At 29.0% G+C, this 12,740-nt stretch overlaps 1 protein-coding gene across 4 annotated transcripts in view; it reads left to right on the plus strand.

Annotated features, from left to right (window-relative positions):
• Window positions 1-12,740, plus strand: part of LOC122530148 (disintegrin and metalloproteinase domain-containing protein unc-71-like) — a 137,369-nt gene that overhangs the window by 107,333 nt on the left and 17,296 nt on the right. For all 4 annotated transcript variants that reach the window (XM_043656889.1, XM_043657056.1, XM_043657131.1 and 1 more), the window contains one exon: window positions 4,822-4,872. In XM_043656889.1, the coding sequence (XP_043512824.1) occupies window positions 4,822-4,872 (51 nt within the window). The remainder of the gene's footprint in view (window positions 1-4,821; window positions 4,873-12,740) is intronic.

A 12,740-nucleotide genomic window follows, 5' to 3' on the forward strand; every position in this document is an offset into this window, starting at 1 on the left:
CAGGTTCTGAAATATCGTGCAAAAGGTTTTAGTAGTAGATGCAGGAGTTATATTGAATCTAATTATCAAACTAAGTAACGAAAATACTTTCACTACACTTCCATATAAACATACATACAACACCAAGTATTCTACATTTTATTTTTATATTTTCAATATTCGTCGATTTGATTGACAGCAATTTATCTCCTGTATCATAAATTCATCTATTTAGCTATTTGTAATTTTATACTAGAGTTCAATTTCAATTTCAACCACTATAAACGCTTACTATTATATGTCATCCGTGGTTGCAAAGCGATTGATACCAAACTGGAATCGAATCCAACTGATCTATTCTATCCGTTCTATATTCATCATTACAATTCTATTCCATTACAATACACTGAAATCGATAACACAGGGAGTGACACTAAAATGATAACACGAAATAAGCAAAATATGTAAAACAATACAAAAATACATTATTCAATGAGAAATCTCGTAAACATTTCCTGTATCATAAATTCATCTAAAAGCTATTTGTATATTTGTAACTTTATACTAGAATTCAGTTTCAATTTCAACCATTATAAACGCTTACTATTATATGTCATCCGTGGTTGCAAAGCGATTGATACCAAACTGGAATCGAATCCAACTGATCTATTCTATCCGTTCTATATTCATCATTACAATTCTATTCCATTACAATACACTGAAATCGATAACACAGGGAGTGACACTAAAATGATCACACGAAATAAACAAAATATGTAAAACAATACAAAAATACATTATTCAATGAGAAATCTCGTAAACATCTCCTGTATCATAAATTCATCTAAAAGCTATTTGTATATTTGTAATTTTATACTAGAATTCAGTTTCAATTTCAACCATTATAAACTTACTATTATATGTCATCCGTGGTTGCAAAGCGATTGATACCAAACTGGAATCGAATCCAACTGATCCATTCTATCCGTTCTATGTTCACCGTTACAATTCTATTCCACACTGAAATCGACAACACAGGGAGTGACACTAAAATGATCACACGAAATAAGCAAGATGTGTAAAACAATACAAAGGTACATTATCCAATGAGAAATCTCGTAAACATCACTGCAAGATGGCGAAACGATAAACAAAGGAGTAACGTGAATTGAAAGCAAAGTGGAAGAAGACGAGGATAAAGTAAAAGCAAAAGAATCTATCATCGAGCTGGTGGGTTCGTTTATCGCCAGGTCCGCGACGTTTCGCAGACATAGCACAACTCGGCGAATGTGCTAAACGTGCAACGTGCTGAATGGTTATACAGAGAAAATCGACGAAGCGTGACCGTCACTGATTGCTAGGTGCAGCGGAACGTGACGGTTTATGAGAGGAGAGGAGAGGAGAGGAGAGGAGAGGAGAGGGGGAGGGGGACCCAACTTGGAAAATGGTGCTCCGGAATGGTTTGCGATGCTGCGTTCAGCATCGTCTTGCAATTCTATCGAGATTTAGGTCGAGACGGGCTGTTTTCGGATTTCCATCGATCCGCCAAATGTTCTTAGAAAAGGATATTGCTCCTCCTCGGGACCATTTCTATCCGACGTTAACCTCCTTTCGCTCGAGAATAAAAATTCGTCGATTGATTCTGCGTTTGCGCGGAATACCGGCGTGAAAGATCTATTTTCTTAGGGTAAAAAAGGTGGATACGTGGAATTGGAAGAACGTCGAAATGTTCGATCGAACAGTATTTGCGCGGCTCTATTTGAAATATAATATACACCTTCGCTCGAAAATCTTAAAACAAGTGCTATTTTTGTTTCTGAACTGGAATTAACCTCTTGCGCTGGAATGATGTGCCACGTCGAAAATATTTGACCGAAAATTGCAATATTTTCTCAGTTTTAAGTATGTTGAAATATAACTCAGACAAAACAAATAATAAATTTATTACTTCTTAATAATTTCTCTGCAGTGACCGATGAATTAAAAAAGAAGACCGATTGTATAAGGTTTGGTCACTCGTTATAGTCCGTCAACCAGTTACTAGCGTGAGGTTAAGTGCTTACGCAACAAGTCTATAAAGTATAACATTAATATAGATCACTAACCTGATTGATAAAGTAATGTGATTGCTGGTCTATGAATTAATATATTTATGAATTAAATATATTTATATTTATATAGTTATATTTTATATTTTGTTTATGAAATAAAATATGTATTTATATTTTTACATATATTTTTTTTCTAATTAAGATTTTATTTATCTGTGAAATCTGAAGTTTATCTGTGAGCTAATTTAGAGTGAAACTAAATTTCACATTCTGTCATACAATTATTCCAAATGTATCAGTAACATATTAGATTAAGATATTATTCGAATATTATATTCTTAAAATAAAATGTTTGCTAATTTACAAACAGAGATCTTAATACTTGAATATTAAGATATTCTTCTATTAACGAAAGTTTTACTGTACTTTCGATATTTGTCGAACAGTTCCTTCAATATTAATTGAACTTAAAATGATGTATTAACATATCAATAACACATAAACGTAATTTTGTAATGATGTAATATGTTTACAATAACAATAACATTCTGATGAACATTCGAATACTCTACTCGTCCTAAAATTTTTGAGAAAGAGCGTGCTCACTCACGTATTAACGTTCAGTAATACCGTATCCAAGTTTCGCTGGATAAAAAGATTAACAAGTTCCCCGATAAAGCGGAACGCGGTTTCGTTTTCGGGATGGCTGTGCGCTCCGGTTTTTGCTTAAGAGCGGATCAAGCAATTTAGCAAACTGTTGAACTCACCGCAAAACTCCTACCCCGAAAGCTACGTACCTGTATATGTATATACCGTGTTATCCCTCACTAAACATGCTTCCTGCTTGTTCGCATGGCTGTCTTCAGCCACGTAGAACGCGACCAAATATCCCCAGATTCCAGCATGCATCTTCTTCCGTGTCGCGCTAGTTACCTGAAATAAGATCAGAAACCAAAATTAGATTAAAGTCAAATCAGTAATTACTGTAATTAATACGTTGCGAATTTTTATGCGGTTATAGAAAATTTGAGATAGTGTAGAATTACACGTAGCATGAAAAGAATGGCACAAGATATTACAGTGCTTCTTATAAGATTTTCTATATAAAAGAAATTTTTATAAAGTTTCTGTTTCTTAAGCCATATTATTGTATTATTTTAAATAATATTACAAATTAGTTTGCATAAGAATCTGCAGTTTATTAGAAATATTTGAATGATTGATTTCACAAGCATATAAAATCATTCAGATTTTAGCAACCAAAAATTAGACGTCGATTTCGAGCTTGAAAGTAACCAAACGCAATACGATCAATATTTTATTAATTATCGTTATAGTTTCGATTGATCGGAAGCGTTTTTTTTTTTTTTTTTCGACAAATACAGTTACAAGGTGATACGATGGTCTGGCAATCTTTTCGTAGTAACACGTTCCCACATGTACATGTACAGTCTCGAAACTTTCATGTTGGGAAACTTTCTACCCTCGTGGAAAATTCTCAGACAACCCATCCAAAATTCCTTTGGGGTACAACTTGCTTTCTCGTTGCAGGCCGAGTGCTATGCTTGCCATAGGGGATTCCTCTGGCCGACTTGGGAATTCTCAACGATCGAACGAATATAACTCTGGCATCGATTCGATTTATCTCTTTCCCTTGCTCCTTGTATCTTGAAATATTTTCACGCGTGCACTTGTATCGCGCACTACAAAGAATAAAGTGACACAATTTGAAGAAAATTTGTTTTTTAGAAGAATAAGAAGAAACTAGATATTATTTTATTAATTCCAAAAAAACGACGTGATTTAAAATTATATACTTTTTTATTGTGCTATTATCAATTGGTTACTTATGCTTTTATCAATTGGTATCGTTGGATTATAGATGACTAGTAATTTATGTTAGATTACTAAAATTTTATATTTTGTATTTAAAAGTTTACTTGGTAGGTGGTAAATTTTTATGCATTTTTGGAAAACTGGAAGTTACAGAAATGTATAATTGAATAAATTAAATATTCGGAGTAGATTATTTATTATAATATATATATATATAATAAGTAAAAAGATAAGTTCTATCATGTATCTTTAATTATAATGATAAAAATTTTTAAACGAACAAAAATTCGCAATTTAGGATATTAATAATAAAATGAAATGAAATTCGAGATTTCAAAATTAGATTAAATAAATCTACATTTTATCAATAAATTGCGAATTTTTATGCATTTATAGGAAATTTTAAAGTGCAAGATTGTACATAATATGAAAAAATCTATAAAATATTCAAAGTAAAATACTTTCTACAACATGAACTAACAATATAATTTTCCATCAGGTTCTTATTTTTTTACTTATATTCTCAAAAATACGATTTTCAATAAAAATCTGCAATCTATGATGCACTTGTTCATTATGATAGTCAAGATACATCTATAATTACAAAACAGTTTATATACTTGTAAAATACATTAAACTTTTAATGATAATGATTCGTTTAATATTAAATTTCGTTTGAAAAAAGAAGAATAGAAATGTGAATATTATATATATTATAATTTTATTATATATAGCTGATATTAATCATATAAAATTCGTAGCAGCACAAAGAAGAAATACGAATTTTGAGTCTAGTTTCTCATTCTCATAGTATTATACATAGTAACTTAGTAAATTTCATGTTGTGTCACTTTCGTTACAAGTATGATATTATCCCTATATATACTGTAATACTGTATACTATATATACTGTATACTAAATGTACTAATCATTTCTTTATTTTTCTCATTGCAGAAGGCGATTACACTTTAGATGATTCCTTTTGGAACGAAGAAACTTCTGTTGGTAAGTATTCCTTTAATCCTTATTATTCCTTTATATTCGACATCAAATTAACTATGAAATTTTTTTACATTATTATATAGACTAGATAAAAGAAAAATAAATTTTCTAATAATTTCATATACAATAAGAGTTTCTCTTATTTAACCAGTCTTGGACATTGCTCAAATAATATCTGTATTTGAAAACTGATGAAATTCAATAATATATTATATTATAACATTTAATTACTTTAGCTGTTACTTGAAGTAATTTTGTATCTATAATCCATTACATTTATTAATATGTATATATATTAATACATATAATGTTATATACATATTATATATATACATTAAATAATACAATATGTATGATATATACTTGTATCAATATGTATATATTATAATATAATATTGTAATATTGCATAATATATTATAATAGAATATTGTAATATTGTAATAATATAATATGTACATATAATGAATACGTGCATATACTATATATTATACATATTATAATACACATACAGCCTCATCGGATTAAAATTTTCATGTTCTACATGTTTTCAGTAAAAAACAAAATTGAATTAAAAGTTTCAGTAAAGAACTTGAAGAACAAAATTGAATTAAAAGTTTTGTCAACAATATGCATACATATTAGTATACTATAATGATAATAATAGTATTATTAATATAATTATGTAACATATATTATGAATGAGCATCAGTTATAAGAGATATATAATTAAAAGAATAGTTTTCATTTAAATCTTTAGACATGTGTCATTTACATCGTATTATGACAAAAAAATTGAAATGAAAATGTGCAATAAGATATACGAAAACATAATGGCAGATAGAATGATACATGCTTCAATGAAAATAAATGGGGAAAACATAAATTATTAATACTATATATTATTTAATTTTAAAATATATAAGTTAACTTGTACTTTTAACTTATACCTATATATATTTTGTACATGTATCTTGTATTTGATATACATCGAATCTCTTATTAAATTACAATTAGACTCCTCAATTTTGCTAAAAATTCGTCAGACGTTGAATTTTAATTCAATGGCCGGAAGCTGTATGTTATATACAAACGGTTAAGACACAAAGGTTCGAGTCGTCTAATTAATTACGGCGGTGAGTTTAGAGCGAGTACACGGTTTTTCGACCATCGTCCGTGGAATCTCCAGCATCTGGAGCTCGAACCTTCGCCTCGCAGGTACTTACAAAGAGAGCACGGTGAACGCGAAGTTGCGGGACGATCGCGTAAATGCAACAATGCACCGCAAGTCGAAGTCAAAGTCGGTGTTTCCTCTTTGAAGCGCGGCGCACGTCTCGACGACGCGTGGAAAATTCAATGCGCTCACGAATAAGAGACTCGAGATATTAATCGCGCGCCGAACAGGATACTCGGAATCAATGTTATCGCGTGGAAGAGAGCGTCGACATCGTATCTCGCTGCTCTGCGAGAATTCTCGTTAACTTTATCGGCTTGCACTTCCGAAACAACGTTTACGAGAAAGATTTTGTTCTTCTTTTCTTATTTTAGGGATCACATCCCTGAGTTTAACTCTTTGAAAGCTTATAAAAATAAAGATAATAGCAATTTTAATCCCTTGGGTGCTTGAAATTATCAGAAATGTAGAGTTTAATATCGAATGAGCCGAATTTAATTAAACAATTTTGATATATTTATTCAATATATCATAAAATTTTACAAAAATCTCTGATAAGTAGACTGCAGATCTTTATTGGGGGAAAATTTATGGGTACAATTATTTACAGAATGCATAGAGTAATTAAGAATGCGGAGTAGTTTTTTATGTTTTAGTGAATGAAACGGAGTTTTATTTTGAGTCTTTAGCTACAGTCGTAATTATTTTATTTTGAGTCTTTAGCTACAGTCGTAATAATAGAAAAATTCATAAAAATTCGCAGTTTATTTATTGGAGATTCAAAGAGACAACATATTAATGAATGTATGAAGCTTGAAGTGTTACAAACTTCAAGATTTAATCTTAAAGGCTTTTTCAGTTTTTGAAACTAATGTTATACGAAGCTCAAGCTTTAAGACTTAACTCTTAAAGCTCTTAAGCTTAATTCCCCGAATATGCCACTATCATGTGTGACAGCCGACGATACTATTTATAATCATCATTGCATACAATTTACACAGCTCGTGCTTCCAAGTTTATGGATTCGAGCTTTCATCTTTGAGATTCAAGCCGAAAAAGATAGAAAAAGCAGCTTAAATTTTCTAGGATGTAGCCTATTTTAACAACGCTATAACGTATTAAATAAATATATGAAAACATAAATGCATTTTTAATTAGTTATGTATTAAATTCATTCAGTATTAATCTTTTAGACTTATTAAGCATCCAAAGGGTTAAACTTATTATTATTATTACCATGAGATTATAATTTTTAATTATAATATTTTATTATGGACTAAACACTCAAAAGATTAATTTACATTGAAAGTGTTTCTCCAACAACAAGTTGTACTCTCACGTACAAATTTAAATGATCAAAGAAACTTCAAAAAATTTGTAAATAAAAAATAAAAAATATTAATCATAAGTTTAACTCTTTGAGTGTTTAATTACTAAAAATCTTAAAAGTTTAATATTGAATGAATGGGTATATTCATATAATAAATTAAGAATGCATTCATCGTTAAATATATACTTTTTGATACGTTAATTCAATACATTACAATTTGTTATTCTCTTCGAATTTCCAACAGTTAAACTAATTATTTTATTATTCATCATAAAATTATTTATTATTGGATAATTTAAAGAATTAAAAGCATTAAAATTTTCGAGGTACAAAATACTGTTACATTTATTTAAAATACATGGGGAAATAAAATTAATAATTTTCAATTCATTTGAATAGAAAACATTTACAGCTTCTGAATATTCTCGAACATTTGCAAAAACTATTTACCAGTATTTTCTATTAATTAGAATCACTGTTTGATCATGGAATAATTATGTTAAAAATATTGTGCAACTTTTACTGTGCATATAATAGAATATAATAATTATAATAATACAATTATTATATAACTTTTTCTTGAGTCAACGTTCATTTTATTTATAGGACTGAATTTTAATAAAATATCACGTTGCAATGAAAATGTAACACACATGTTTCATTTTATACACGGTATTTTTCAATTATTTATATCACTCAAGATATCCTGTTGTTGATATCCATTTTACAAAAATTCCAATCAAATCTCAATCGACCTTGTACGTTTTCGAAAAATTTCGTTCTTTATTGCGAGACAAAGCGACTTTACCGATCGAGCAAATACCCTGTGTTTTTGTTGATCTACATCCCGCTTACAAAGGAATCGCTTTACACTCGTGGAAAAACAACAAACAGCCAAAACGAAAGAGAAAGAAAGAAAAGTGTAGTGAAATCCGGATCGAAGGACGACAAACGCACGGGTTTCCTTCGGATCGCGAGATGAAATGTACGCAAAGGAACAGCGGGGGGTAGACCGCATTGCAGCACTCGCCTCGGAAACTCGATCTGCGGTTACATCTAGTTCTCCGGCGCAGAATGGTTTATTGTTAAGTCAACAGCGGTGATTGGCTGGGAACACGAAACTTAAATTGGGTTAAATTTTAGACGAGAGGACAATGCATTCAAGTATAAAACGAACGGGTGAGAGACGAAGAGGGGGGGGGGGGAAGTAAACCGGCGTAGATGGTCGCGTCTCTGATCATGCGACCGTAAAATCTCTTAAATTGTCGCGTCGTGTTTCTCGATGAGAACAGGGGGACCGATGTACAAAGTAAAAAATTTCTATTTTTCTTCTCGTTTTGCTCGTTTGCAGTGTGTCGCGAGTATATCTTACATCAATAATATATCAAACATTCACGTGTACATGTATGTATATATGAACATCAGTTACATACACGCACGTGTATATCATATATCAGTGATATATTATCAGAATTACATGCACTATTATATGTATATATGAACATCAAACATATCCACACGTATGTACAGGGTGGCCACTGAGAAATTGAAGGGTTTGGGAAAGTCATAACTTATTCATTTTCAATCTTTTTTATTTTCTTTTTTTGTAGATTAATTATGTATGAATTATAGTTCCAAATAAAATAATAAAAAATTTAAAAAACAAATGTTTGTAAAAGTTATATATTTGTTTTGTATTATTCAATCTTTCAGTTATAAGTTCTTATACTCTTGTTTTATATTATTCAGTCTTTCAGTGACCACCCTGTATATCATGTATATGTACATAAAATATTGTATATAATGTATCAATAATATATCACATACATATGTATGAACATCAGATATATACACATATATATGCATTATATATAATGTATCTATTTATTGTATATAATATATGCATGTATATATACATTTTAAAACATTATAATAGGACATTATGTACACTATATACATATATTAATATATATTATACAATATTACAGTACAATACATACACAATGTCATATAATACACATAAATATGTATGTATTGTACCATATAATATTATACATATGATACATACTATAACACTATATATAATATATTAGAATTGGAATTAATATATATTAAAAGATACAAATAAATATATAAATAATTGTATTATAAAACACACATACAATCTAAAAGTTTTATTATCTACAATAAATATTGATTAACAAAAATGAAAAATGTCCTAAAACTTTTGAGCAAGAATGTGTACAATGAAGTATCAAAACAATTCAAAATTAAATTTTGTGCACTACATTTGCAAATTACTGACTGAAATTGAGTCCAAATTTTTTTGGATGTACTTATAGTCAATCACACACAGACTTTGTTAATAACATACAATTTAAACGTATGTAAATCACAGAATTCCATCTTTCTAACTATCAATTTTGAACAACTAATGTTAAAGCTAAGTTCCAAAATTCTTTTCGATAACGAAAAATGTCAGAACAATCAAACTTAATTAATCATCATTGTCATTTGTACGAATTCTGGACCCATCATCGTAAACAGGCTGGGAATTGTTTAAAAATTGTTATTTATAGGAAAATAATACGAATGTTTCTTTGACTCGTTGTCAGCCAAAGTCGCGATGCAAATGGGTTGGCCAAACAACGCTGGTTTCCTTTTCGTTTCACAGGACAATTTCGTTCGTCCTTCCGGGGATGGGAGGGAAAAAAAAAAAAAAGTGTTCAGGAGATCTGAATTACAAATTCCGGCTAAAGCGTCGTACACACTTGCCCGAGAAAAAAATTAATATTCATGCTGGTATTTAATTACACGTGTACCTGACCGGATGTTCCAGGTCGGAAAGTAAATTCGCCGTGAATTTCGTCACCGACACACCCGGCATGTAATAACCTGTCACGTCGGTTGAATTAATCGCAATTCGCGTTTCCGAGTGTAGGACCCACCCTGTCGTGGACTATATGTACAGCTCGACGACTTGAGCTACAGCATCGAGTAAATCGATGCACTACACATACATATGTATGTATGCATGTATGTACATACATGCGTGCACACGGTTCAGCCTTTTTTCTAGAATGCTTGCCTACGCGAGAGAAAATACCAAGGGCTAGATTCTGTAATTCTTCCTCGGGCAAAAAACGATCATTAAATCCCTAGAAAGATGTTAACGTATAATATTATTACATTTATATTAAATATTTACATTTAGATAAATATATAAAATGTAAATATTTAATATATTTATTTATATTAAATATTATATTATTATTTTAATATATAAATATATAAATTATATATAAATATTATTACATTTATATTTATGTATATATATTATTAAATAACGATAATATTATATTATATTATTATACGTGTATTATCGTAATAATATTAGTATCGTTCGTATTACGATAGTATACATAGATTAAGATTCAATAGTACATTGTACATTATAAACTGACATTAGGTGTCACTAGAAAAGGCAGAAAATAAGATTGTTAGTTTTAGTACTTACATATGTAGATACTCAAGTAGCTTGTTCTTAACTGTATTAGAGTAGGCAAGAAAAATGTGTGTGTGTGTATGTGTCCAGTATATTGTTATATAAGTTGGTTAGATTTATATATAGATTTGGATGACATAAATCATGATTTGGTTGTTTTTCTTTTTGTACATATTTGGATGATATAAATCATGAATTGATTGTTTTTAAAAACTCATTAGCTTCTAATGTTACTTATTCCGTGTCGTTTTAATTATAATCATAACGTGTCATGTTCCAGAATTCGAATGCGAATTCTAATGACCTTTGTTCTTATTATCCTTGTTAAAACTATGAGTTCGCACTATCGAATATATTTTAACTCTCAATTAATATCGTTGAATTTGTAGATGACTGTAATATTATGATTTATCCTAGCGTACGAAAATTTAGGCTGTTGGGTTTTATTTCGAAATAAAATTACATTTAAATTAAAATAATTCGAAATTTTATATTTCAATTATCATCAGTGATTGGATTCTCTATAATGGGATTATTAAAGTTGAATCAAAACTTTCAAAATTGCATTAAATTAATTGATGACATTCTCTGCAATAGGATTATTAAAAATAAACTAAAAATTAAAATGAATTTAAAAATTCCAAAATTAAATTAAAAACTAAAAAATTTCAAACTTGAATTATTTAAAATCCTAAAATTCGAATGATCATCGCTGATTATATTCTCTATGATAATATTATTGGAATTAAATTAAAAATTTCAAAATTAAATTGAATCAAAGAATTCCAAACTGAAATTATTTGAATTTCTAAATTGTGAGTGATTATCGTTGATTACATTCTCTGTGATAGAATTATTAAAAATTAAATTAAATTTAACAGTTTCAAAATTAAGTTGTTTAAAATTCTAGTAATCTTCATCCTCTGTAATAGGATAATTAAAAGTAAACTGAATTAAATTAGAAGATTTTAAAATTGAATTGAAATTTTAAAAATTGACTCAATTAAACATTAAATTGACCCAGCTAAACATTAAATATAAAATCACTTTTTAACCAATTGAGCCAAACTATGCAGAAAGCTACTAACCTTCTGAATGATCTGAAATTGAATAAATTTAATTTAAAAATTTTAATTTAAACAAAGAGAAGAACTCCGTTTCTTGTTGTTGTTTTACAAATTTAATAACTGTTTTACAAATTTAATAACTTATTTAATAGCTTTGTATTTTAATAAGTTATAGTTTTACAAACTTAATAACTTATTTAATAGTTTTGTATTTTAATAAGTTATTAAATTTTACAAACTTAATAACTTATTTAATAGCTTTGTATTTTAATAAGTTATAGTTTTACAAACTTAATAACTTATTTAATAGTTTTGTATTTTAATAAGTTATTAAATTTTACAAACTTAATAACTTATTTAATAGCTTTGTATTTTAATAAGTTATAGTTTTACAAACTTAATAACTTATTTAATAGTTTTGTATTTTAATAAGTTTAATAGTTTTGTACTTTAGTAACTTGAGTACAGACAGTAGAGTATAAATTACAATAACACAGCGAGTAGACAAATCTAGAATGAAACTATGACTCGATAGTTCCAATAATTATATTATGTATATAACGCAAAAGAGTTGGTAAATGTTTGGAAAGTAAAAATCACAAAATTGTGGGATCCTCAACGTGTTCAATAATAATTTCCTTCTGAGGATTTTTAGATTTACGCCCAATTTCACCAGAACGAGGACATTCTGTAGTGAAATCGAAAAATCCCAGATTTAAATAAAATCGCGTCGCCGTGTTTCGCCTAACGTGTCGCGATGCACGCAAATAGCCACGCGACCGACTATTAAATCACGA

Source organism: Frieseomelitta varia, unplaced genomic scaffold (genome assembly GCF_011392965.1).
Source record: "Frieseomelitta varia isolate USP_RPSP 00005682 unplaced genomic scaffold, Fvar_1.2 scaffold_1007, whole genome shotgun sequence".
In the NCBI taxonomy this organism is placed as follows: domain Eukaryota; kingdom Metazoa; phylum Arthropoda; class Insecta; order Hymenoptera; family Apidae; genus Frieseomelitta; species Frieseomelitta varia.